The sequence below is a fragment of the Sminthopsis crassicaudata genome, chromosome 1, assembly GCF_048593235.1.
Source record: "Sminthopsis crassicaudata isolate SCR6 chromosome 1, ASM4859323v1, whole genome shotgun sequence".
NCBI lineage: Eukaryota > Metazoa > Chordata > Mammalia > Dasyuromorphia > Dasyuridae > Sminthopsis > Sminthopsis crassicaudata.
Genome location: NC_133617.1, coordinates 65,069,461 through 65,096,607, shown reverse-complemented (window position 1 = coordinate 65,096,607; position 27,147 = coordinate 65,069,461). Strand labels below are relative to the sequence as shown.

Genomic DNA, 27,147 nt, shown 5'->3' with positions numbered 1-27,147 from the left:
CTTCACTTCTACCCCTAAAAACCAAGAATAAAGACCAAGGACTTTTGCTCATCCTGACTCTGGCTGATTCTAAGGTATCCAGGCTGCTAACTCGGTCTTCACATACATGTTCAGGTATTGATATCTATAAGGACTCTACTTTTTCCCTGCTGCAATATAGAGCAATGTTTGTGGAATCTTGACCCCATCAGGAGGCAATTTATCATCTGTAAATGTTTAATTTGTAAACTTATTTTATATACCTATATACCTGAGGTTGCACAAATATTTCTTGGGCAAAAAGGGATCACAAGTGGAAAAAGTTTAAGAAACCTTGTCTAGAGATTGCAGATTCTATATCTGAAGTCTCACTGACCTTCATCAACATTTCTGCCATGGGATTAGGGAAAAGGAAGCTGGGAGAAGTGATAAAGCATCAGTGGCAAAGGTAAAAGGAAGAAGGAAGGAAGGGACAGGATACTTCTTTCTCCCAAAGATTACAACCAATCCCTCCATGCATGGACTTTCTTTTCTAGGGCTGAGTGCCTCCCTTTCAATTTAAAACTCCATTCCCTTGCTACTCCTTTCCACTGTGCTCTTCTGTTACCTTCTCGTACTATTCACAAATTTCTTTGAATTCTAGATTTCTCCCTCTTCTATTTTTTTTATCTTCTACTCACTAAAACTTAAGGATATCACCTCTCTTGAGACATCTGAATAAGAATCTTCTCAAGCCATCTGAACAGGGAAAAAACTAGCATTTATTAAGAGCCTACTAAGTGACAGGTGCTATGCTAAGCACTTTACATCATCTCATTTGATCCTCCCAAGAACCCTGAAGATTTGTGTTACCCTCATTTTATTTTTTATTATTTTCTTAAATTTCCATGTTATATATTTTTACGATGTTTAACATATATTGGATTACATGCTGTCTAGGGGAGGGGATGGGAGGAATGGGGGGGGCAAGGAAGAATTGGAGCATAAGGTTTTTTGAGGGTCAATGTTGAAAAAATTAACCTTAATAAAATAAAAAAATTTATTTTTAATTTCCCTGTTAGTCATGTTATGAAGGGACAACTAGTTGGTCCAGTGTTAATTCAAGTCAGGAAGACTTGAGTTTAAGTCTGACCTCAGAAACTAGCTGGGTGACTCTGGACAAGTCACTTCATCCTTTCTGCCTCAATTTCCTCTTCTGTAGAATGAGCTGGAGAAGAAAATGGCATATAGTTCCAGTTTCTTTCTTTCTTTCTTTTTTTTTTTTTTGCTGAGGCAATTGGAGTTAAGTGACTTGCCCAGGATCACAGAGCCAGGAAATGTTAAGTAACTGAGGTCAAATTTGAACTCAGGTCCTCTTGACTTCACGGCTGGTACTCTATCCACTGCACCAAGTAGCTGCCCCTCCGTTCCAGTTTCTTTGCTAGGAAAACATCAAATGAGGTTACAAAAAATCCTACACAACTAAACAACAATATATTGGGAAAGAAAACACGGACTAAAAAAAGATATTAAAAAATAAAGCGAAAGAGTGTCAGCAACCTGCATTCAGATTCCTTTAGTTCTTTCTCTAATGGTGAACAGCATTTTTTTTTTTTTTAATATCATGAATCCTTTGGAGTTGTCACCTACAGTTACAGCTGAGAATATTGAGGTGAAAGCTAGTTGGTTTGGCCAGAGTCATGATTCCAGAGCTTGTAAGTACCTTAGATTATATTTGAAATCAGAATTTCTTGACTCTAAGTCCACTTCTCTATGTACTTTTTGCCACTTAGCTGATGCTAACAAAGACTAGTCAGTCAGTCAACAAGCATTTAAGTGTTTATTGTGTGCCAGGGACTATGTTTAAGTGTTAGGGATGCAAATAAAAAAGGGGGTTTAGTCTTCTTGGTTCCCAGATCACAGATTTTCCCATTATATCTACATGCAAAGTATCAGATAAGAGATAAGTTCTGAGCATGTAGGAAGTTAAAGAGGGAAGGTGGGGGCTAAAGCAGCCAGGAAAGGCTTCTTGGGGAGATTTGTCTGGAAACACGTGCTTGAGCCATAAGGAATATGAAGGGAATTACTCAAGGCATCTTGGTGTATCAGATGGAAAATGGCTGAAAATGCCCAGTCCTCTTTCTGGCTGAGCCCTGGGAGAAACAGCTGCCTATAATCTCTCCCAGATGCCAAGACTTCTTCCTCACTAGTCAGACTCAGGCTAAAGGGAAGGGTCCTGGCTGGATGGGAACCAGAATGGCCCCTCCCCATGCTACCACCTCCCTCTCTTCTGCAGGTGTGTTTATTGAATCCTCACAAACCATCCCCACCTGATGGCTCTGGGGACCAGACCCTGCCTCCTTGTTGCTACTGGGTTTGGGAGTATATCACAGACAAGTGCCTAAAAATAAGGAACCCTCGTCATCCATCCCTGAAACAGTGACAACACACACATACCCAGGAGCACCTTGTTAACAAAACTTGGAACAAAGGACTAGCAGGGAGGCAGTGCTGACATCACCAGGAGGTGGGTGTGAGAAATGAGAGGAAGGGGCCTGGAGGGGTGGGGGGAGGGTAGTGTGGGCAAGGGAACATGAGGACACATAACGTCAGAATACAGAACATCAGATGTAGAGGAAAGGGACCTTTGCAGAATCTAATAGCTGGAAGAAAGCTTAGAAAAAAGATTTACAAAAGGCTTTCTTCATAACAACCGTGGGAGACAGGTAGAACAATTCTTTCCATTTTATAGATGTAGATGTAGATATAGGTACAGACTCAAATAGGGAAGTGACTGGCCAAAGTTCATAGAAATTAACATAGACTATCCTTCAGGACACAGACAATTAGAATTGAGAGGGCTCTTAAAGCACAGAATAGCAGAGCTGGGAGGACCCCTTAGAACCCAGGAGGTCACGGCTGAGAGGGACCTTAGAACACAGGGTGTCAGAGCTAGGAGGGCCCTTAGAACCCAGGTCAGAGCTGGGAGGATCCTTAAAACACAGGATGCCAGAATTGGGAGGGCCCTTAGAACATGGGTGTCAGAGCTGGGAGAGCCCTTAGAACACAAGATGTCAGAGCTGGGAGGGTCCTTAGAAGAGATAAAAGCCAGATCTGTAAGGAACTTTAGAGTTTGAGTGAGACCAACTCCTCTGTGATTATACCCATTCCCCTCATTAGTTAGCTCCTCGAGAGCAGGTATCTATGCATCTCCAATATATCCTATGGCTAATAAATATTTGTATTTACAAACAGGAAAATGAAGCCCACAGAAGTGGGCTCATTGATAGTCATAAAGCAAATTTATGATAGAACCAGATTCTAGGTCTTCTGACTCCTCAGAAGGAAGAAACACAGAAATGAATGGGCACTAACTCATACTTCTGCAGTCAGGAATGGTCTTTTGCCTTGGGAAGATATGGTTGAAGGGTAAGGCATTTAACTGGAGGACTGATATTCTTTAAAAAGGTAAAGAATGAACAAAGGAGTTGGGAAGATGGGAAATCAATATCTTTAAAAGCTCTGACAAATCCCTTCAGGGTCCAGTTATCCAGGCTTTATTAATATTAACTCAATTCAATCCAATAAACATTTTACCAACACTTAGGTGTTGAGGCAGCAGCATGGCACAATACGAAAAGAACGCTGTAGTCAAACCCACCCATGGCACTTATTGGCTGTGTGGCACTGGGCAATTAACAACTCTGTGCCTCACTGAGATTCCTCACTTGTAAACCGGAGACAATGATACTTGTAAAATCCTTACAAATATTAAAACACTCCCCACTTTAGTTTTGCTTTCACTTGGAGAGGTTGTTTTGTTTTTTAAAGATTTGGTTGTTTGTAGATAGGGGTTGTGGGAAGCAGATGAGTGTCAAGGTATGTAAGCAGCAGGAGGGGAGAGACTTTAGTACACAAGGGCTTTTGGAATAGACTTCTTTTTTAATTTTAATTTTTAAAATTTACATTTAAACTGTCTTTCCACCTTCCCACTCCACACTAGATAAAACCATTGTTTGATATATATGCACCCACATATACATATATATATACACATATATGTATATATTTGATATATATATATATATATATATATATATAATTATTTTACACATATGTGTAAAATAATACTATGCATACTTCTTTTGATCCATTCTCTGGAGGTGAAGGGCATCTTCATAAATCCTTTGTAGCTGATAAGTATTTGTAATATTCAGAATAACTCATTCAGTTATTCTTCAAACAATATTGCTTTAACTGTATACAGTAATCTCTTGGTTCTGCTCATTTCACTCTTCATTATTTCATTTTCCTAAAATCAACGACTTCATAATTTCTTACAGCACAGTAGTATTTCATCACAATCATATACCACAACTTATTTAGCTGTTCTTCAATTGATGGACATTCCTCAATCTTCAGTTCTTTGCCACTACAAAGAGTTGCTATAAATATTTTAGAACATATGATTTTTTTTTTAAACCTAAGCACTTTGGGAAAAAAGACATAAAATTGCTGGGTCAAAAGGAATAAAGTTTTATAATTCTTTAGATATAATTCCAGATTGCTCTCAAAAGTGGTTGGATCAGCTTACAGTTCCAGTTCCACCAATAGTACATTAGTATCCTAAATTTTCCACATCCTCTCCAAAATTTGTCATTTCCTCTTCTATCATTTTACCTTATCTGATTTAGGCATGAGATAATATCTCAAAGTTGTTTTAATTTGCATTTGTCTAATCAATAATGATGTAGGGCATTTTTATATGACTACAAAGAGCTTTGATTTCATCATCAGAAAAACTGCCTATTCATATCCTTTGACCATTTATCAGTTGGGGAATGACTCATATTCTTATAAATTTGACAAAATTCTCTATCTTTGAAATGTCTTTTATGTGAGAAACTAAATTTTCTGCTTTCTTTTATTGTTGATTACATTGGTTTTATTTGTACAAAACTTTTAAAGTATCTACTTTATATATTACAATGCTCTATCTTTTGTTTATTCACAAATTTTTATCCTACTCATAAGTCTGAAATTCTGTTCCTCATTTTTCTGGAATGCAGATTTCTTTCAGAATTCTTTAGATAAAATCACAGTAACGTGAATTTACATCAAGCAAGAACTGTTTGTACTTCCAGACATCTTGTTCATATTACTGACACTTTGAAATTCACAAGTTTTCTCACTTCTATGAAAGTATTATCATCCTTGTCTTATAAATGAATAAACTGAGGCCAAGAAACTGAATATTTATCTAAGACCAAAAAGGTAGTATTCAGCAAAGCCAGGGCTCCTAACTCCTGAAATCTGGAGACCACTACAGTGCTAATTACATGAGTCTAACGCCCCAGGAGGCTGGGCAGACCTTTGGTGCAATAGGGAGGTATGTATGTAGGATTGGGCAGGTCCTACTCCCACTTCAGCTCATTCCCTTGTCATGCCAAATCAGGACCTTCCATTTAAAGCTTCCCATATCCCAGCTGTTAACAATGCTTCCTTGCACGCAAAGTACTCATGGAAGACACAGACCATAGCCTTCTGATAGATGAGGCTAGACTACTCTGCTGAGTCCTGCTGTGAAAGAAGAAGGACCCCACTGAGAAGAAGGGGTCCAACCACCATTCACCAGTCATTCACCCTATAGGGTGGTTGGCTAAGTGTAGGACAACAGAACTACCAGCTGAGATAATGGGGTTGGGAGGCAACTCTGCCTCAACCTCCTGCTGCAGGAGCCTGAGGGAAGTTTCAGGAATCCTGCTAAACTTACTGGATCCAGACCCTACTTCTTCACACTATCAGAGAGCCTTTAAGGCTGAGAGAGACCTTGGACATCATCCAGTAAAACTTTCTCTTTTTCTAGTTAAGGTGATATGCTTTGCTCAAAGTTAATAGACTATCAATAGCAGAGCACCAGAATCTAGGTCTTCTTGTTCCCGGCCAAAGGAGGAGTGAAGGACTATGAAAGAACTGCAGCAGCTCAGAGATGACAGGGACCTCTGCATCTGCTCCAGTGCCCACTAGAACAGTAATCCCCTGATAACCACCCCATGCTGCCTCCCTCCCCTAGCAATGATCAAGAGATTTAAGGCTCAAGATCAGCATAATCACCAGTCCATTCGGTTTTCTTTATTTGGTTAAGATAATGATTTATAGATACAAATCAGGTGGAGCTGGTAGGATTCAGAGGGGGATGTGGGTAAGAGGAGCAGGGAGAATGGGGACAGGACTTTTAGGTTGGCCTGATCTGGTCAGTAGTTGCATGGTTGGTCTTAGGATCTGCCCCTATGTTACTTAGGTCTGGGAAGGAAGGAGGTAGAGGGAAAAAGATGTCCATTGTGATAGAGCATCATATATCTCATAATTCATTTCCCAAAGGTTCAAGTGCCATTCTCTGGGGTATGTGATCCATGACATACTAGCAATAGAAAAAATGAATTCTAGCCCCATCAAGGAGAAAAAAGTTCCAAAGGTGCCAAGAGGTAACTCTGTGCTTTGACAGTGATTCTGCTTTGATCACCTGGGCTTGACGAGCACGAGGGGCTGAGCCAAAGGAAGCAGGACTGATTCCCAATATCTTCTGTAAGGTTACCCCTGATCTCATGGTGGGGCACTAGGCTAGGAATGGATGGCAGATTTTCAGTTGCCACTTCCTAAGGAGGGAAGAGTGTCACAACACTAAATCTTCCCAAAGCCTATGGGCCCGGAGAGGAGAGGAGCAGCCAGTTCCCAGGCAGCTGAGAAGTGGGGAAAGCACAGTGAGCTCACTAGACAGAGGATCTGGCAGTGTTGCTCCCATCCCAGTCCTCCTCTTCACATTGCTGGGCTCACTGAACAAAGAAATAAACCCACTGCAGCCTGATTCTGGTGTCTGGCCCCACAGGGGAGGGGCCATAAGGGTCTGGGACCTCCCTCTATGGGGAGGGATCGAGGCTTCAGCTGCTGTTGCTGCTATCTTCACTGTCTGAGTAGGCCCCCAGCTGGCTCAGGGATGAGGCACTGGGGGTTCTGGGCGACGAACTGGTCTCCTTCAAACTCTGTGGTACGCCTACAAAGACAGGCTGGGGTCAACTTGGTTGAACCCTCCCCCATACTGGACTCCCAGCACTCCACAAAGTCATGGTTGGTTCAGCAGAACAGGAAAACTTAAATACTTACTTTCTCCCTCCCCTTCCCCACCCCCCAACACCTTCAGAATGAGCTTCTCTACCCAATCTGACTCTGGGGTACAAAGAGAATCAAAGATCAGAAACAAAGCTATTCTCTGCACCTGCATGGGTATCCTTTGCCCCCTAGTGGCTGCTTGAAAGATGCTTCTTGCTTCTTCAGCAAATAGGATACAGACCAAGAATTTGAAAACCGTATAAAATTCAGAGAACAGGACCTTGGAGACTATCTAGACCTAGGAGGCTTAACCTAGAGTTCATAGATTTTTAGAGGATCCATGAACTTGTATCCAAAAAAAGTTTAGATCTACATTTTCCCAACCTCTACATGAAATTTGACATTTCCTTCAATTATTTAAAATTTTTTTCCAAAAGGGGGACTACAGATATGACTGGATATATTCCAAAGGGATCCAAGACACAAAATAAATTAAGAATCCCTGGATTAGATCAAATCCTTCATTCTATAGTTGAGAAAACTGAGGCCTTTATAAATAAAGAAAGGTCACGCAGCTAGTAAGCAGCAAAGCTGGCTCTGACCTCATGGTCCTCCACTTCTAATTGCCAATGACACTTTTTCTCCAGTGGCTAAGGGACTTTTGTGACACTGGAGCCCATTACCTGTGCTGGAGGAGGGCAAGACTATGTGCCCATTGCTGCTGCTAGGTCTCTGGGCAGATGCTTTCTTTGCTACAACCAGGCCTGCCAGCTTTGACTTGCTGCCCAGTGCACCAACACTTCGTTCCCAGCTCTCCAACTTTTGCTTTTTTAGTTGAGGGACCTGAGGGGGGAAGAGGAGAGTAATGAGGCAGTCTATTCTCAAAAATTCTCAAGAATTACCCTTTCATTTGGAATTAACTAGTGCTCAATCCTTTCTTGAGATAGCACACAAGGACCTTTGTAAACTTGAAAGTGCTAAACAAATGACAGCCATAATTACCATGCCCAGCCTTTGGTGTAGTCACTCAAAAGGAGTGCATTCTTTCTGAGCAATGCAATTCCTGCCCATGGAGAGTTTAGGCTATAAAGATGACAGTCCATTCTGGCTCAGTTTTCAATGACTTCTTACTCAAAGGTGTGGAAGAGAGCAAATTCTCCCAAATCACTTCCTGAGAAACCTTCACAAGGCTGGCCACTCAGGAAGCACGTTCATCAAAGCCCCAGGATAGAAGTGATACAGGTGAAAGACCTGGCTTAGGAAGAAGAGCTGGAGAAAACAGTGGGCATCTTCCCTAACAGCCATCAGAGGACACCAAGTCTAGGAGGGACCTGAATGGGGAGGGTGGGGAGGAACAGGCAAATTGTTCTTTCCTCCCCAGCTCTGCCCATTACCACTAGAGTTACATAGAAACTTCTGCCGGGTGTTTAGGATTCCCCACAGCCTGGCCCTCTCATGCCTGTTCAGTCTATTGATACTCTCCCTTCCATGATTTCTATGGCTCAGCCATACCTGTTCTTCCTTGTCTTTATGTCCCCAATGGTCAACACAAGTAGGGCTTTGAATACATGTTTGCTGACTACTCTGGCTGGCGGCCACCTCCACACGGCCTAAATTCCTCACTGGCCCCAAGGACGAGGTCTGGGTGCCCAGCGCAGCCACACAGTGACTGCTGGTGGGCAGGGAGGAAACCTGGACCTTACCTCCTCCAAGATGGCTGTGGGAGTGCCTCGAGTGGGCAGCTGGGAAGGTGTGAGGGCGGGCTCCTCATCAGAGTCTGAGTCTTCGATGAGTCGCCGTCTCCGAGCCTGCTCCATCATGGCCCTGTGGGATCGACCATGGTCAGTGAGGGCCTCCTGGCTGCTTCTTGGGAGTCCCAGCTATGACTTCAGAGGCAGCCTCCCGCTAGTTAGTAACCATGGACAGTGCTCCTCTCTCCCTCAGTGACCGCCAAAGCTATTCCCCTTCCATTTCCTCCTGAAGAGAATGGGCTCCAGAGATATTTCCCATGCAGCCCATCACCATGACATCGTGCAGCATCAAGGAGGCATCCCCGGGTGGGTTTCCTAACAGCTCTTCCCATCCTGGGCTCCTTCTGGCCTCAACAGAAGGGGTGCCAATTGTACTAAGGAAAGGGCAGGCTGGAAAGTCTGCAGTAGGGTTTGCCCTGGAGGCTGGGAGCTAAGCTAGGATCCCTAGTCATTTTCATTTTATGAATTTGTCAAAATATTAAGGGGTACATGGGTATGGGGAGAAAGAGTGAAGGAGGAAACACTCATTTGTATCTGTTTCTGAGCTGGGAAAACTAAGGCCGAGGGTCACCAGACAACTGAGAACATCTAATTTCAAAGAATTAAGATAAAGAGATAGAATCCTATGGCTTAAAGATTCTACAGGTAAAGTTCACTGAACAGGACATGGAGGCTCTCAAGAAAGAACACAAATTATCCTAATGAGGAAGAAAAGGGAAACTCTAAAGAGAGCAATGTGCGTGCATCAAGAATCAGATTTTTTTTAATATACAGAAAATTAAAGAAAGAGCAAGTAAGTGAATATGAATACAAAAGTGTCGAGACTCCACAGAAATGTTAAAAATGTTACAGCTCAGAATGAGCTGAGGCTTGCAATGAATACAAATACTGAAGACAACAAAAAGCAACTTTGTAGCTACTTGGTGGCAAATACATCTTAGTTGTCTACTCCTGCTCAAGGTAGATGGGATGATAACAGAAAGAAGGTGGATCTCTTCAAGAGAATTTACAATTTAGCAATGAGTGAGCCACATCCTTCCCATGGCTGGTTGGCTACCTCCCTGTTCCCTCAAATCTCTTTAAAGACTTTTCTTTCTGATCTTCCTTCTCCACTCCCATTATAACCTAAGGGACAACTTTGCCTCTATCCCTGCTAACAACTCTACTTGTAAGGGATAAAATCTTCTAAGGCTCCCAGGGTCACTTCTATTCCAGATCCTTTGTGTGGTCTGGAACCCATCGGCAAGTTCTGTAATCTTTCTTGGAAAACTAGAATCTCAAGAGTTGGCAAAGACCTTAGCAGTCTCCTAGCAGTGGTACAGTGCATAGGAATGGCCCTGGAAAAAAGGCCTGCTGGAACTAGGAGATCATTATACACTTCAACAATGATACTGTATGAGGATGTATTCTGATGGAAGTGGATATCTTCAACATAGAGACGAGCTAATCCAATTCCAATTGATCAATGATGGACAGAATCAGCTACAGCCAGAGAAGGAACACGGGGAAATGAGTGTAAACTGTGAGCATTTTTTGTTTGTTTTTCTTCCCAGATTATTTTTACCTTCGGAATACAATTCTTCCTTTGCAACAACAACAAAATTCTGTTCTGCACACATATATTGTACCTAGGATATATTATAAGATATTTAATATGTATGAGAATGCCTGCCATCTAGGGGAGGGAATGAAGGGAAGGAGGGGAAAAACTCGGAACAGAAGGGAATACAAGGGATTGTTTAAAAAAAAAAAATTACCTATGCATATGTACTATCCAAAAAAAAAAATGTTATAATTATAAAATTAATTTAAAAAAAAAAAAAGAAAGAAAGAAAGAAAGAAAAGAAAAAAGCCTGCTGGCTTCAAGTTCCCTTATACCTACCAGCAGGGTGATCATGTGACTACAGACAAGGCACTTACACAGTCTTAGCTTAGTTTCCTCATCTGTAAGATAGGTATAATAACACATACTACTGACATCTTGGCCATGTAAGAAATGTATTTTGTAAACCTTAAAATGTTATAGAAACACAAATAAGCATCTTTCTTACAACATTCCTTACAAAAGGACATCAAGCTTCTGATTTAAGACATACAGGGCCACCCCCTGTGTCGACATCACCTTCCTCTGTCCCCCGTCCCCAGGCTATCAATGTCCTTCCCAAAAAACATCCCTCCCCCCATCCTCCTCCTCTTTACACTTACTCCATTTCCCTCTGGTCCTCCTCCTGCTCTCGCTGGCGCTTCTCCTCCTCGGACACACGGTGCTGCTGTAGCATCGCCTCAAAGTCCACATTGGCCTGGCGCTGGTTGAGTTCCTTCAGCTCTTGCAGGTTCTCCAGGACCTCCATCTCCAGCTTGGAGTCCTTGGTCCGGTTCTCCAGCACCTGGGAGGAAGAGACAGGGAGGGCACAGAATGAGACTCGGGGCCAGCTGGGCTCCTGGTACTGTGCCCAAATGTCTCAACCTCAGTTTTTTCATGCTAATACTTGCATCACTGGCCTCCCAGTGTTGTAATGGGGACAAATGCAGGATTGCAGTTTGATTCTGGGGCTACGTCTTGTCTTCTCAACTGCCCAGGATCCAGAGCCCCAGTCATCACACATCTCCACCCTGATGCTGAACTTAAACTCAGGAGGGCCCTGGGTTCCAATCCTTCCTTTGATGCTTGATGGCCATGTCACCTCAGGCACTACACAAGTGTTTCAGTCTCCTCATTTATAAAACTGATAGAATTCCTGCTGTACTTTCAGATAATATCTATGTAAAGCATCCTATATAACTTAAAGTTTACAAATGCCAGTTGCTATCATCATCATCATCATCATCACTCCTCACTATTTCCCAGTAATATAAGATAAAAACTGGAAGGGACTCTGGGACACAGAATCCAGAATGTGAGAGGAGGAGTGTGCCTCAGAATACACCCTGCAAGGGCCTTGGTGCAGGTGCGTGGGGCTCCTACCTTTGGGCTCTGGCACTACCAGCTGCCACATGGCACTGCCACCTCAAGCACAGACCCCTGGGGAATGGCTGGTTCCAAGCCAGGAAAAAGAGAGATTTGGAGCCAAGTACTGGTGCTGACACTTACTAGCTTTTTATATGACTGTGAGCAAGTCACTTCTGCTCTAGTATCAGCCTCCTCATCTCTAAAACCAGATTAATAATATCTATGCTATTTATCTCTTGTGTGAGGAAAGTGCTCTATAAAGCTCAAGATAAAAAGACAATGTGAGGTACTGATATTATATTACCTTCATAGGATTATTTAATTCTTCATCCTCTCTTTCCTTCTGTACCCTTTTCTCTTCCTCTTCTAGTAGTTTCTCAGCCTGGAAGTTCCGGGTGGCTCCATGCTCCATGGTATAATCTGTGTTCTCAGGGTCTGTCTGGAGGTAAAAACATCAGTTTTATATGAATCCAGGCTTTGGGTCAAAAGAGATCTGATTTAGAAGCTGCTATTATGTAGTTGTCAAATGAAAAAGAAGCCATAAGAAAACCCAATTGGTCAAACCCAAACCTAGGTAGCCAAGGGGAACCTCATCCAGTGAGGCTAATGATCAGGAACAATTCCATTTCAGAATGAGTTAGGAGAGAAAAGGCCACAGATAATGATACAAACAGTTATTTCAGCCATGCCTGACTGGATCTGATGACACAGTTTCCTTATTTCTTATTTTATGAGATAGTAGAAAGAACACTGGACACAGAGCCAAAAGGCCTGGGCTTCAGGCCTGGCTCTCATATTTCTTTCCTGGGAAACTCAAAAAGCCACAACTCCTCTCAGCTTCAGTTTTCTCTCCTTGAAAATGGGAATAAAATTTGCACACGCTGAGCTCACAGACTTGTTGTAAAGGAAGTACTTTACAAACCGTAAAATAGTATGAGTATAAATATGAATAAGTTTATTAGTTTCCACTGTCTCATACACCACTGCATTTCCCACAGCTTTTGGACTTGGGATCTAGAAATACTAAGTATTGATCAGTTCATTCTATGAGGAAAAAACAATTACTAGCTTGCAATGGCACTCTAAGTAAGTAGAAAGTTTTCATAAGGATGTTCTAAATCAGGGTTCTCAAACTACAGCCCGTGGGCCAGATATGGCCTGCTGAGGATGTTTATGGGGCCCACTGGATTATAAATGGGATGAGGGGCAGAGACAAGAATGTGAGTTTTTGTTTTTACTATAGTCCAACCCGCCAACAGTCTGAGGGACAGTGAACTGGCCCCCTATTTAAAAAGCTTGAGGACCACTGTTCTAAATCATCCAAGGGGCAGGGAAGGGATGTACACAAAGCTGTATGTCTGACCCATGGCCTTCTTGAGACATCTGACAGTCAAGGGAGTGTACTCAGTTGCCTTTCATCCTTTATCTCAGAGCTAGTCCTGCCTTTACCAACTTGAAAATTTACAAAAGATCCAGGAGACTGGTTTAAGTAGCTTGTAGAGAGCCTATAAGGGTGGGTTAAGATTCATTATCTTGGAATATATCTTGAAAATGTTACGAAAAACAAAATAGTTTTATATTCAAAGATTTTTCTAGTAGCATTGTATGTGATTTTTAAACAGTGGAAGCAACCTATTCAACAAGATGGCAAAACCTCCATTTTCATGAAGGAAGTACTACTTTTCCTTTCTCCTCTGGCTTCAGACTTGAGACTTTGCTACCATGAAACCTCTATATGCCTTTTCCCTGACTGCACTCCATCTTTTTCAGCTCCCATTTATGTACTGTCTTCCCTCTCCTTGAGGGCAGGAAATGTCTTTCTTTTTTTACTTAGGTTTTTATTCCCAAAACTGAATATAGTGCCTGATATGTAGTAAGCACTTAATAGCTGCCTGTTAACTTGACTAGACTAGATAATTAACTGTGCTACAATAGAATGCTAGAATTCAAGAAACACAGAAGCAAGAGGAGTATAAAGGAATCTGAAAAGTCAGTCAATAAACATTTACTCAGTCAATCAATAAGCATTTATTGACCGCCTACTCTGCACAAAGCACTAAGTAATTACTACACTTAGAGCTGAGTACTGGTGATACAAAGAAAAGTAAAACAATAGTATCTGCCTTCAAGGTACATACATTTTAATACAGAAAACAATATGAATATAACTAAGTATCTATAAAATAGAGTAGACAGAAGATAGTTTCAGAAGGAAAGGTACTAGTAGTTGGGGGTGGAGATGGAAGGAAGGAGGGCTAAGGAATGCCTTCTGTAGAAGATGGTAATCTTGGAGGAAGCCAGAGAAACCAAGAATAGGAGATTAGGAACAGAGCTTCCAGGTCTGGGGAAGAGTCATCACAAAGGCAAGAAAATGTAGATGAAGGATTGCCTTCAAGGAACTGCAAGTAGGCCAAGTAACTGGATTGTAGAGGGTATGGAAGGGTAAAGTATAAGACTGGGAGGGTGGGAAGGGGCAGGATATAAGGGTTTTAAATGACCGAAGAGTTTATATTTGATCCTCTAGGTAATAAGGAACCACTAGAGTTAACCGAGCTGGGAGGGGGGAAGGAAAGAGGGTTATATGATCAACCTACACACGTCAGTGTCTATTTTATCCTCAGTTCCTAATGTAGACACTGACATCAGCTATTCCAGGAAGCTAGAATCTTAGAGCGTTCATGGAATCCTTTTGAAGTTTACATCTTCCAGCAAGGGGAGAGGAAACAGAGGCTCTCCTCTGTCTCCCATTCCTCAAAATGATTTCCTCTCAAGAGATTTGGCTGGAGCAGGACAGGGACTAAAAACTGGGTTCCAATCTGGCTTGCTCTTCTATGCAAAACTCACAGATATAAATGAGTTATTTCAGCCAATCCCAACATACTTCCTGTATAACATCACTTCATTTGATCAATACAATGACTTAACGTATTCTATTCTTTCTGAAACTTGGTTGCCTAGGTTGTTCTTATTTAATTCAATGTTCTTGAATGACTGATTAGTAAAGGTGTTCTCACTTGACAGCAGTATCAGAATTAAGAATATTTTAAGGTTTATAAGAGGATTATTTCAAACAAGCCCCTGACCACTATATCCCCCACTTCAAGTTTAACATTTTCTGTCTTCAACAAACCTACTGAGCTGTATTTGATGAAGTCCAGAATCTAAAATCTAGTGATTTAAGGAAGTTATGCATTATTCTTTTTGAATACTTTTCCCAGTGAATATACTTGGAAAAGCGTATGTGATATAATTCATAATTAAATTTGGTGGTTAGCATCCTTTCATACTTCCAAGTACATGGTGATACATTTTAACAAACAAATATAATTTTTTACAAAGTTCTAATACCCTTCTAATGCCTTTCTGAAATAACAGAACTAGAGCAGAACCAGAAGAATTAGGTACAAATCAACTACTCCCATACAAGAGGAAAAATGATTGCGAATAAATGTCAAAATTCTGACATAGGATGAATGAATGAAAAAAGTGATACATTATTTTATGCATTGAAATTATTCAATTTATTGTAAATAGTTCTAAAGTTTAGTTGCTTGTATTATTCCATGTTACATTTGTAATAAAATATTTGCATGTGCATAAAAGATTTTTAACAACTTACTTTGAAGGTGATTTCAGCTAGACATCGGGTACACTTGATATAGAAACGGAAAATCGGGAGCCCCAGATAGAGTTCGTTCTGCACTGTCTCCTTGCGGGCATTAAATTTCTTGCCTTTATAAATATATTCACCACATGTCTTACATCTGGAAAAAGAAAGAGAAGGAAACAGGAACGACTCCCTAAGTCGGTTATGAAACACCGCTGCCTGATGGAAAGGAAACTGTTTCCCTGCCTCCTTCCCCACAAACTGGTCCAGACTCATCCCTGCTGGGAGAAAGCATTTCTACTGAAATAGTTATCAGAATATGTTTAAAAGGCAATTCGTGGCCCCCAGATAAAGAAGTCTGTTTTTGAGGATTTCTGGGGCCGATGTCTAGGATTCCCCATCAGCCTTTTCTGGCCTTCACAGCCGGGGTGGTGGAGGAATTCCTCCGCTGTCAGCGCGTCCTCACCTCATGTTGAACGGGGCCATCAGGCGCACCACGTACTGCCGATCTTTGGGCAGCTTGAGCTTAGGGATCTTGGATGGATCGAAATCCGGTGGGTAGTATTTCTGTGAACAAGAAGGAGGCACATCAGGAGGCCTGGAAGGCACGCAGTTTGGGGTAAAATATAAGGAAAGAAAGGGAAGATGGGGGTGGGGCAGGAAGCGGAGAGAAGAGGTTAAAAGGGGGAAAATCTCAAAGGCTTAGAGACGGAAGAAGCCGTAAAGGCCTCCAGCCCAATAGAGGAGAGTGAAAACTGAAGGAAGAGAGCTGGAAGCCCAGTCAGCAGGGAGAGAGGAGCCTTGTGGCCAGAAACAGCAAGAAAGCTGTGGCGCATCAGCACCCAGCAACTTCTGGGGGAGGGGCGAGAGAGCAAGGCATGCACTGAGGGGGGCAACCTCCCCCACTCTGGGAAACCTCGAGAAGCCCTGGGCGATATAAGGATGCGATGCCGTGGCCGCTCTCCGTGTGGGGAGTGAGCCCCGGTGACTACACGGATCTGGGTCCCCCTTGGGCAAGGAGACCACAGCCGGGAAGGAAGCCATCATCTCTCCCTCCTAAAACCCTCTCAATTCCAGCCCCTTTTCTTAGCAAATTACTTCCCGTGGATCCAGTATTTACTTTATATCCTGTATTACTTTGACCTCCCCCTGCCTCGGATCTTTAGCTGCTTTAGGCAAAAACTGTTTGTTTGTTTGTTTGTTTTTCGGTAACCTCGGCGCTCAGCAGGGTGCAGGAACACAGGAGGCGCCAAATCAGTGTTTACTGAATGAACGGATGCTGAATGGGCTCACAGCTGACAGGCCCCTGAGGCTCCGCATCCCAAAGTCACTTCTGAGTCGGCCTGCACTCTCCCAAGAGTGATGTTACCCCAAAGCCAGGACACCTCCCGGCCCCCCGCCCATCCACAGCGAGCTGCCGGGGGTCCCCGCGCCCCACGGAGGGGGGCCCATCACCGGGAGGGGCGGGGAATGCTTGGGGCTTTGGGGCCCCCGCTGCGCGCACGTTACTCACATTTAAGACTTTTCTCTCAGACATCTTGGTGCCACTTCACGGAGCCCACTCCACAGTCACCAGTTTACCAACTGTTCCGAGAACCGGCGACTGCACCGCGGCTCTCCCGACCCGCACAGCCCACTTCCGGGAAGTACGAGCCAGACCACTGCGCTGATTGGTCGAGGGTGCTAAGGCCCGCCCCTTTCCTGTGACGTATGCCCCGTTCTTTCACTCTCCCCCTCACGTCCTTTCCATACGGTTCTTTTCCTTATGGGGTCCGGTGGCGCCTCGGGCTCGCCGTGGGAAGGTTCCGCGGACACAGGAAAGCTCCCTCCCCAAGGAAAAACCTTTTAAAACCCGGGACCGGAGAAGGAAGTCCGGAACCTCCGCCCGGCCCGGCCCCGATCACTGGCGCTTTCGTGCCTACTTCATGCGCATGCGTGTGTGCGTCCCGCCATTTATTGATTTAATTTTCTCTCTGGGCAATTTAAGGGTCTAGAAGTTAGGAGGTCCGGGTTTCAGTGAGACGCGATCGAACTTGGGGAAGTTCATTTCCGCTCCCGGGGTCTCAGTTTTCCCATCAATAAAATGGGTGGAAATTACTTCCTGCGCCGACATTCCACGTTCTCTGAGCTTCACCTATTCTTTCCCTCCCTCCTTCCTGTCTCCTCCTCCTCCTGACCCCTTGCAAGCAGAATGTGACCCTGAAGCCCAGTCTGGCCAGGAGCCGCAGGGCTAAAGTCGGAATCGCGGGGAGGAGTCACTCAGTCAGTCAGCAAGCTTTATTAAGGCTCCCCGCTGGGCCTCCGTCTGCTGGGAGCTCCCAGCCTACGGGGAAGGCAACACGAACAATATAAACAGAGGCTATCGGAGGGTCTCTGTACAGCTGACGTGTCACGGGAGGGGGGGCACGACAACGACCGGCGGGGGATGGGGAAGCCTGAGTGTTTGGGAGAGTGTCCGATTATCGAGGGGACTACGCCGGTCTCCAACCGAGGCCTTGGGGAGGAGAGAAAACGCGGCGCCGCCCCGAGGAAGGAGGGAGCGCCCCGGGGGCTGGAGGGTGGCTGACCCAGTCTAGTGACACTCTCGGACCGAGGGGTCTGGAGGATGTTGGAGAAGCCCCACGGGGCGGCCTGGATCAGGGATTCCGCAGGCGGGCTCGGGACTGGCGGGTCCGGCCGGAGTACCCAGCGCCGGAGCGGACTACTGGCCGCCGCGGGTGGTGGCCCCCGCAGTGCTCCAGGCGCTCCGCTCCCCGTAGTCCATAAAGTCCGCAGCCGCCACCTGCACCTGGTATCGGGTCCCGGGGCGCAGGCCCTGCAGGATGAAGAATGTTTCCTCAGTCGGCCCCACCTGAGAGCAAAATGGGCGGTCAGTACCTATGGAGAGATCGCGGAGAGGTTTCCCTGGTACGGAGGGAAGCTGTGATCTTGGAGGGCAGAGCCTGGCACTAATCGGGACAACTGGACTCTGGCCCACTGCCCGCTGTGGCTCGAATAATCCTCCATATCCTCGCACTTCAGACCCTCCTCCAGTGAGATGAGGGAATTGACCAGATTGCCTCTAAAACCCTTTGCCCCCCCCAAGTGGCTCCGCTTGTTCTAACCCCCCCCTTCCGAGATCTGGCCCGGGCAAGGCCTCACCTGCTGGAATCTCGCGGCCCCCTGTCGCCGGTAACGGAGCAGGTACTTGAGTGGAAAGTAGCCGGGGAAAGGCCAGGAGTGGGGGGGCTCCCACTGCACCCGGAGCTGCTTGCCAGGGAGAGGACTCACACTCATAGACTGGGGGGGGTCGGGCTTAACTGCCAGATACAAACTCGTTGGTTATGGAGGGGCATTATTTCCCAGAGCCCCCTTTAAAGACCCCTCCCACCAAGTTTATGTCTTTGCCCAAAGTCAAGCATGAAGATGTGATATTCTATTAAGCGCCCATCCCTCTACTCTGACCTCCTGATCCGTTCTTTGAGATTCCCAGGTTGGACTCACTTATATGCTCTGCGATGAAGGGGACCAGTTTACTTGTGGCTCCCTGCTGAGTGACAGCTGTGATATTGAGTATGTAGGGGATCATGGAGAACATCTGGATGTTGGGGATGACACAGCTCTGGGCCTCGGGGGAAGGCTGCAGGCAGGGATGCGCCTCTCCCTGAGTGATCATCCCTAACCTGAAAAGACAAGAATCTGAGCTCAGCAACCCTTTCACCTTGTTCCTGATTCAGGGACATCCTCTCGTTTGCACCACAAATTTATGTCATTTCCCACATCCCTCCCTCTATCCCAGTCTAGGTATCATAATTTTAAGTATATAATGGGAAGAACCTGCATTCCAAACCTGCTTCTGCGTGATTCTGGGGCAAGTCACAAAATAGCAACAAAAATAATAAAAACAGTTAGCATTTACACCATTTACTATGGAACAGGCACGTGCTAAGTGCTTTACAAGTTTTAGATTCTATTAATATCTCTATTTTATATTTGAAGCAGACAGATTTGTCCAAGCCCACATCGTTTCTTAATCTAGTATCTGGACAGCAGGCCTGGTGCTCTATTTACTGGGCCACGGAGCTATATTCTCCCTACTTCCGTTTTATCTTCCTCTTCTGAAACATGAAGGTTACACCAATAATCTTCAAGAACTCTCCTAGTTCTAAAGTTCCACTTTCTGCGACTTCAATGCATCCAGAGGTAAGCGGTTAGGACAGTGGGTAGTCACTGGATTAACGGGAGACGTTTAGTCTGGAAAAGAGAAAAATTGGGGGGGGGGGGAGTGGGAAGAACATGACAGCTTTTGTGAGTAGCTGAAGGCCTGCCATGGGAAAGAGAAGGCAGACTTGTCCTCCCCAGCTTCAAAGGCTAGAATCAGGAACAACTGGAAGCAGATTTCAGCTTAGTATAAAGAAGAAATTCCAAATGATCAGAGGGATCAAGGGAATGAAATACACACATGGAAAATGAGCTTTCTTTCACTAAAAGTGTCCTGTCAGGGGCTGGATAATTTCCTATAAGAACATTTTTTGTGTGTGTTTGGGAGGGGGGTAGAAAATTGAAATATATCATTGTAGTCCCATCCAGTGACTAAACTTCTAAATTTCTAGAATTCTATGACTCTGACCTGTAAGTAGCAATAAATGAGGTTTGCAGATCCGGCTCAGGAGTCATCTCTGTCACTTTGTTGATGGTCCAGGAGCAGTCTACGGCTTTGGGATACCTCACAGACCAACACTGCACAGACAGAGGGCTTGGGGACTCTGAAGGATGAAAGAAAAAGGCACGGGGAGGATAGGGACAGGAACCTTTGAAGCTCTTCATGCTACCACTCTCCTCCACTCGCTCCTCCAGCTAAACTAGCATCCTCCAATGAGGATCAAACCCAGTGTTCCGTTTCTGTCCTCCATACTGTGGAATAGGCTGTTTCCCACATGGGGAATAGGCTCCTTTCTCCATCCATTCCTTAAAATACTGAGCATCTTTTAAGACTAAACTCATTTGGCACCACCTACTTTCCTGATCTCTTAATTATTTATTAATAGTCTCTCCCTCTTTGAATGATCATGGATATTTATTTAGTATATATCTCTATATTGTGGGAGTTCTTAAACTTGTTTGTGTCACGTACCCCTTTTGGAGTCTGGGGAAGTTTATGGGTTCTTTCTCAGAATACTGTTTTTAAAGGCATAAAATTAAATTGTAGGATTATAAAAGAAACGCAGTTATCAAAATGTTTTTAGAATAAACTCAAGATCCCACCAGGTCTATATAAATGTAAGATAGTTTATTTTTATTATTATTTTTTAACAGAATGTAATATTATGTAGTAACATGTAAATTCTTTGAGGACAGAGACTTCTTTTCAGGGCCAGTGACCCTGCCAATCCCTCTATTCTCCTGGATAGTCTCTTCTCTCTAGGATGTCATGACCCTGGCCTCTCCCTGAGGCCCTCCCTATTTGTCTGGCCAAGCTCCTTTGCCGGATCCATATCCAAATAGAGCCTACTCAGCAGGCTGCCTCCTATGGCTTTATTCAGGGCTCTCTTTTTTTTTCCTTTTCCCTCTTGCTATTTTGTTTTGTTTTGTGATCTCATGAACTCATGCCTTCAATTATCATCTCTGTGTAAATGATTCCCATATCTGTTTGTCCAGCCCTAATGTATGTCCTGACCTCCAGGCTTGAATCTTCACTACTTATTGGACATCTCAAACTGGATATCTTATAGACATATTAAACTCGACATGTCAAAAACGGAACTCACTATCTTTCTCCCCAAACCCACCCCTCTTCTCTTCTTATCTTCCCCATTACTGTAGAAGGAACCACCATCCAACCTATCATCCCTGCTCACCACTTAGTGGTCATCTTTAACTCCTTACTCTCCTTCTGTGTCCAAATGGTCACTAAATCCTATTGTTTCTATCTTTATAACATTTCTCCTCCATATAATGAGACCCTGCTGCCTCTGACACTGCCATCACCTTGCAGCAGGCCCCCTTCCCAACATCATACTTGTATTATTCCAATATCCAGCTTCTTGGTCTCCCTGCTTCAATCCTTTCTCTGCTGCAATCCATCCTCCATTTAGTCATCTAACTGATCTTCTTAGATTGTAAGTCTGCCCAGGTCACTGCATTATTGAATGATTCTAATAGCTCCCTCTTCTCTCCAGAACCAAATATTGGGCATTTTCAGCCCCTCCTTTCTTGGTACTCTGCAATGCAGGGACACTGGCCTTCTTGCTATGTATAAAAGGAGATGTGCAGGGGAGGTATGTGGGAGAAGGGATCAGGGAAGAGGAGATACAATTCTTGACTTCATATCTTTGCTCATCCTTGCTTTTTGAAAGTGTAAGGATTGTGGGGCAAAGATAAGTTGGAACAAGGGTTCCTTGGATTTTATCTTATCTCCTGCTCTGACATCTTCCATTCTCTACTGATTAAAGAGGGCCCCTCTTCTGCAGCTTACTTTTACAAACCACTTCTGAGATCCACTCACTTGCCCCACGTACCTTCTACTTTTGTCCAAACTCTTTGGTGTCCACAGGAAGCCCAGCTCAGAGCCAGGGCCAGCCTCCAAGTCATGGCAGGGATGGGCCGGGTGGCAGGAGATCCCATAGGCTTAGAGCTTCTGTAGGAGACCAAGAAGGAGCAGCGCAGAAGCTTCTGCTCGTCCACTTACCAGCTGCTTTAGGCTTTCTTATATCTAAGCAACCCAGCTTCCCCAAAATCCCCTGATCATACCCCTCTGGGAAATCCTCCTTCCTGTCCCTGTTGCCTTTCGCTTTCTAAAGTGACAATCTAATCTTAAAAGTCAGAAATAGCTCAAATGACTGGGTTCAGGGAATGTGGCAGAAGAGACTTCAATGATCCAAGAGCCCAATATTAGGACCCATTCATTTGACAGCCTGCCAGTCTGTCTCCCTCCAGCTGTTCATGCTATTATTGGTCCTGGACTCAGTGTTCAGAGTATGGGTAAAGGTCTCTGGCCTTTGATCTCTTGCCCCACCAGAAAACTGAAAAGCATAGTTTCTAGTTCTCTTCAGGGGAATCCAGGAAGCCTTGGAAAACGAGAATGAATCATTCAACACAGGACATGGACCTTGGAAATCACAGTGTTTCAGCCACATTTTATAAATATGGAAACCAAAACTCAGGGAAGATAAGGGATTTGCCTAGCAATATGATGTCCTGCAAAGAGAACTCTATTTAGAGAGAAAAGCCAGGTTTCAAATTCCAGCTTTGCCACTTACTAGCTCTGACCTTAGGAAATTAATTTAATTTTTAGCTGTAAGAAAAACTAGTAGCTAACATCTGAATATAACCTCTCTGACTTCATTCTTTCTGGGGGGCTAGAGTCATTTGGAATGACCAGGTCCTCTTCTCCCCATTGAGTCAGGGGCTAGAGGCTCCAGTGTATTAGTCAAGGAGATCAAGAGCAGTTGCAGGCTGATCTCTCACTGGCTCATTTTATTTTTTCAGGGAAACATCTGGACCCAGGATGGAAGATGAATACAGAAGAGAGCTGAGAATCATAGAAGCTGACCCTTGGAAGGGACTTTAGTTCCAGATCAACCTTCTCCCCCATCTAAGTGTCATTACACAACTCAATCACAATTGAACAAAACTAAAATTTACAGATACAGACAAAAAGAAACAGTACCTAATTTCCCTAACTTCCCCAACTGGGAAGAGCCAAGAAACCCCCCTGGGGTTTTTAGGAACATTGTCAACTGGGAAGCTGGACACTGGTTCCAGGAGGACCTGAATCAGGACATCTCATGGGCAAGATGGACATGGCTAAAGAGACCCAGATGGACAGGAAGAAATTACAGACCAAAGGCTTTCAGAGCAGCCTATGGGCCTTAGTACACAGGATAGAAGGAATCTTCTCTGAAGCATTTCCATTTTTACTGCCCTAGCATTATGATAGTTTGAGAAGTATCTATCATGACCAGACCTACCCACATGAAAAAGGATTCCTTTCTCTCAATTCAGTGCTTCTTTTGTTTCTGTCAAAATTTTAAAATTATAAAGATCTCATCGGTCCTGACATGTTAAGGCTAAGTATTTAACATATTTTTAGTGCTATTCATGCTATTTTTTTTTACCAATTTCTCATGGTTTCTGTTAGGAGTGATAATAATAATATTATTACATTCAATCCTCCTAATGCTGCGAGGTTGCTGCTATTATCATACCCATTTTATATGAGGAAACAGCCCCAGAGAAAGAAGGAGGCTTGTCCATACAGTCATATAGAAATTAAGTGATTGGGGCAGTATTCAAACTCAGGTCTTCCTGATTCTTATACCTTCTCTCTATCCACTGCAACACACACATACAGAAATGCATCTGACTTTTGTGTTTTTCTTTTCTTTTGGTAGGATTTGACCTCAGCTTCTTCTGACTTCAGGGCCTGTGTTCTATTCACTGCTCCCTCTACCTGCCCCTGTGTTTTTCTCACAATAGATCGATTGCTTAAATAAGTATTGCCTTGATTGCTTTGGGTTATATGTCACCTGCTAACAGAAATATTTTAACTGCTTTATTTCTTCGGAATTTAAAGATTCTGTAATTTCATCAGGAGTAGCTAGGTGGTGCTGCTGCAGAGGATCGAGTGCCAGGCCTGTAGTCAGGAAGATTCATTTTCCCTAGTTTAAATATAGTCTCAGACATGTCGTAGCTATGTGATCTTGTCATTTAACCCTGTTTGCCTCAGTTTCCTCATTTGTAAAATAAGCTGGAAAAGAAAATGGCAAAGTACTCCAATATTTCTGCCAGGAAAACCCCAAATAGTTGGCCAACAAAGAGGTGGACACAACTGAAAAATGAACAACAAAAAATTCATCAGTACTTCAGTAGGAAAGGGAAAAGAAGGAAATGGAATAAGCATTTATACAGCACCTACTAGGCACTAGGCATTGTGGTAAGCAAATGGTATATAAATATTACCTCATTTGATCCTCATAGTAACCCTGGGAGGTAGCTGTTATTATAACTCCTATTTTACAGTTGAGGAAACTGAGGCACCAGTGTGACACAGTGATTTGCCCAGGGTCCCAAAGCTAGCAAATTTCTAAGGCTAGATTTGAACTCAGCTCTTCTGACTCTAGGACTGGTGCTCTAGTCACTGAGCCACTAACTATTTTGGTACCAAACCTTTTTTATAAATCTTAAAAGTCCTGTTTGTCAGATAATGGGATGTTTCATTCACTGATGCATGTTATATCTCATTCATGCCTGCCTATCTTATATCACAACATACTGAAGGCCATTCTCTATTTCTTCTGATATCTTAGGGATAGCATCATAGCACAAGCTATCTGTCAGTTTCTATCCTCAAAATTTGATTTAAACTTGTCATCAATAAACATTAATTACTTCTTACATATCAAACACTATACTGCTAAGTACTAGGAGATATAAAAAAAGGTCAGAATAGCTTGTTTTCAAGGAGCTCAGGTTTTTTTTCCTTTACATATATATATGCATATATATATAGAATTTCTTTTTAATAATAGCTTCTTATTTTCAAAATATATGCCAAGATAGTTTTCAACAATCACACTTGCAAAACCCCGTGTTCCAAATTTTTCTCCCTCTCTTCCTCCCACCTCCCCTAGACATCAATCCAAGATATGTTAAAATTGCAATTCTTCTATACATATTTCCACAATTATCATACTGCACAAGAAAAATCAGATCAAAAAGAAAAAAAAATGAGAAAAAACAAAAAGCAAGCAAACAACAACAAAAACGGTGAAAATACTTTGTTGGGATCCACAGTCAGTTCCTACTGCCCCCTCTCTGGGTACAGATGGCTTTCTCCATTGGTATTAGTCTGAATCACCTGACTGTTGAAAAGAGCCACGTCCACTTTATGTGCAAGAATGTTTGTGGCAGCCCTCTTTGTAGTGGCCAGAAACTGGAAAATGAGTGGATGCCCCCCAGTTTGAGAATGGCTGAATAAATTGTGGCATATGAATTTTATGGAATATTATTGTTCAGTAAGAAATGACCAACAGGATGATCTCAGAAAGGCCTGGAGACTTACATGAACTGATGCTGAGTGAAATGAGCAGGACCAGGAGATTATATACTTCAACAACAATACTGTATGATGATCAATTCTGATGGACATGGCCCTCTTCAACAATGAGATGAACCAAATCATCCATTTGTTCAATAAGGATAGAACCAGCTGCACCCAGCGAAAGTACTCTGGGAAATGAGTGTGAAGCGCTACATAGAATTCCCAATCCCTCTATTTTTGTCCGCCTGCATTTTTTATTTCCTTAACAGGTTAATTGTACATTATTTCAAAGTCCAATTCTTCTTGTGCAGCAAAATAACTATATATATATATGTATATATTTTATATATACATATACATATATATATTTTATTTAACATATACTTTAACATATTTAACATGTATTGGTCTACCTGCCATCTGGGGGAGAGGGGGAAGGAGGGGAAAAATTGGGACAAAAGGTTTTGCAATTGTGAGTGTTGAAAAACTACTCATGAATATATCTTGTAAATAAAAAGCTATAATAAAAAATGGAAAAATAAAAATAAAAAAGAAAGAAAAGAGCCATGTCCACCAGAATTGATCATCCTCATCATATAATCTTGCTATTGCTGTGTATAATGATTTCCTGGTTCTGCTCACTTTACTTAGAATCAGTTCATGTAACTCTCTCCAGGCCTCTTCAAAATCATTGTTTCTTATAGAACAATAGTATTCCCTAACATTCATATTCCATAACTTATTAAGCCATTCTCCAATAGATGGGCATCCACTCAGTTTCTAGGTTTTTGTTTTTTTTTGCCACCACAAACATTTTTGCACATGGGTCCCTTTCCCTCCTTTAAGATCTCTGGAATACAGACCCAGTAGGAACACTGCTGGGTTAGAGGATATTCACAGTCTGATAGCCCTTTGGGCACAGTTCCAAATTGCTCTCCAGAATAGTTAGACCAGTTCACAACTCCACCAATAATGTATTAATGTTTCAGTTTTCCCACAACCCTTCCAACATTTAAGGAGCTCAGGTTTAATAAGTGAGAAAACATGTAAACAACTACTGGATATACAAACAAGACATATATAGAACAACTTGGAAATAATCCCAAAGGAAAAGTGTTGATATTAAGGACTAGGAAAGGCTTCTTATCAAGGAAGGACTTTGGTTGAGACAGGGAAGAGAGGAGGCAGAGATAAGGAGGATGAGGATTTCAGATATGGGAGACATCAAGCAAAAAATACAGAATCTGGACTTGCAACAGCAAAGAAGTCTGCCTCACTGAGTCCCTGATTAGGGAATAAGGTGTAAAATGACTGGAATTATAGCAGAGGGCCTGGTAAGAAAGGGCTTTGAATGCCAAGCAGGATTTTATATTTGATCATGATAAGGAGCTGGTGGAGTTGAGGGAATTGGGAAATGGGGCAAATGTGTGTGGAATGAATGTTTGCGGCATTTTTTGTTGTTATCTCAGTCACTCTTTGTGACTCCATTTGGGGTTTTCTTGGCAAAAATACTGGAGTGTTTTGTTATTTCCTTCTCTAGCTTATTTTACAGATGAGGAAACTGAGGCAAACAGGAATAAGTGACTTGCTCAGGGTCACCAACTACCTTGATGCCCTCTTTGGCATGTGCTTTAGAAAGATTTTGGCAGCTGAACAGATTGAAGTTGGGAGAGACTGGAGACAAAATAACTAGCTGGAAAGCTATTGTAAAGCCCAGATGTGAGGGAATGAGGGCCAGCACCAGAGTGATGGC

The 27,147-nt window shown here is 43.2% G+C and overlaps 2 protein-coding genes across 3 annotated transcripts; both read right to left on the bottom strand.

The window, feature by feature from the left end:
- Positions 1–6,061: 6,061 nt before the first annotated feature.
- Positions 6,062–17,043, bottom strand: YJU2 (YJU2 splicing factor homolog). The gene is made up of 8 exons (XM_074308075.1): positions 16,887–17,043; positions 15,840–15,940; positions 15,386–15,530; positions 12,071–12,205; positions 11,022–11,203; positions 8,769–8,889; positions 7,749–7,908; positions 6,062–7,009 (listed from the first exon to the last, which is right to left on the bottom strand). The coding sequence occupies exons 1-8, from the start codon at positions 16,908–16,910 to the stop codon at positions 6,897–6,899; spliced, it is 981 nt and encodes a 326-aa protein (XP_074164176.1). The 5' UTR covers positions 16,911–17,043; the 3' UTR covers positions 6,062–6,896.
- A 592-nt stretch (positions 17,044–17,635) lies between these two features.
- Positions 17,636–22,195, bottom strand: EBI3 (Epstein-Barr virus induced 3). Of its 2 annotated transcripts, none has more exons than XM_074308089.1 (5): positions 21,871–22,195; positions 19,983–20,118; positions 18,857–19,035; positions 18,515–18,672; positions 17,636–18,188 (listed from the first exon to the last, which is right to left on the bottom strand). In XM_074308089.1, the coding sequence occupies exons 1-5, from the start codon at positions 21,974–21,976 to the stop codon at positions 18,075–18,077; spliced, it is 693 nt and encodes a 230-aa protein (XP_074164190.1). In that variant the 5' UTR covers positions 21,977–22,195; the 3' UTR covers positions 17,636–18,074. The 2 variants fall into 2 exon arrangements, with proteins under 2 accessions (XP_074164190.1, XP_074164181.1); XM_074308080.1 differs by having other exon boundaries at positions 17,636–18,224; positions 21,871–22,193.
- Positions 22,196–27,147: the final 4,952 nt, after the last annotated feature.

Coding starts and splice junctions, on each gene's coding strand:
- EBI3 (XM_074308080.1), bottom strand. CDS start 21,976: ATGGGATCTCCTGCCACCCGGCCCATCCCTGCCATGACTTGGAGGCTG. Junction 20,119..21,870: donor AGTTTGGACAAAAGTAGAAG/GTACGTGGGGCA, acceptor TTCATCCTTCAG/AGTCCCCAAGCCCTCTGTCT. Junction 18,673..18,856: donor CTTCATCGCAGAGCATATAA/GTGAGTCCAACC, acceptor TGTATCTGGCAG/TTAAGCCCGACCCCCCCCAG.
- YJU2 (XM_074308075.1), bottom strand. CDS start 16,910: ATGTCTGAGAGAAAAGTCTTAAAT. Junction 15,941..16,886: donor CTGAGAGAAAAGTCTTAAAT/GTGAGTAACGTG, acceptor TCTTGTTCACAG/AAATACTACCCACCGGATTT. Junction 8,890..11,021: donor GAGGACCAGAGGGAAATGGA/GTAAGTGTAAAG, acceptor TCGATCCCACAG/GGCCATGATGGAGCAGGCTC.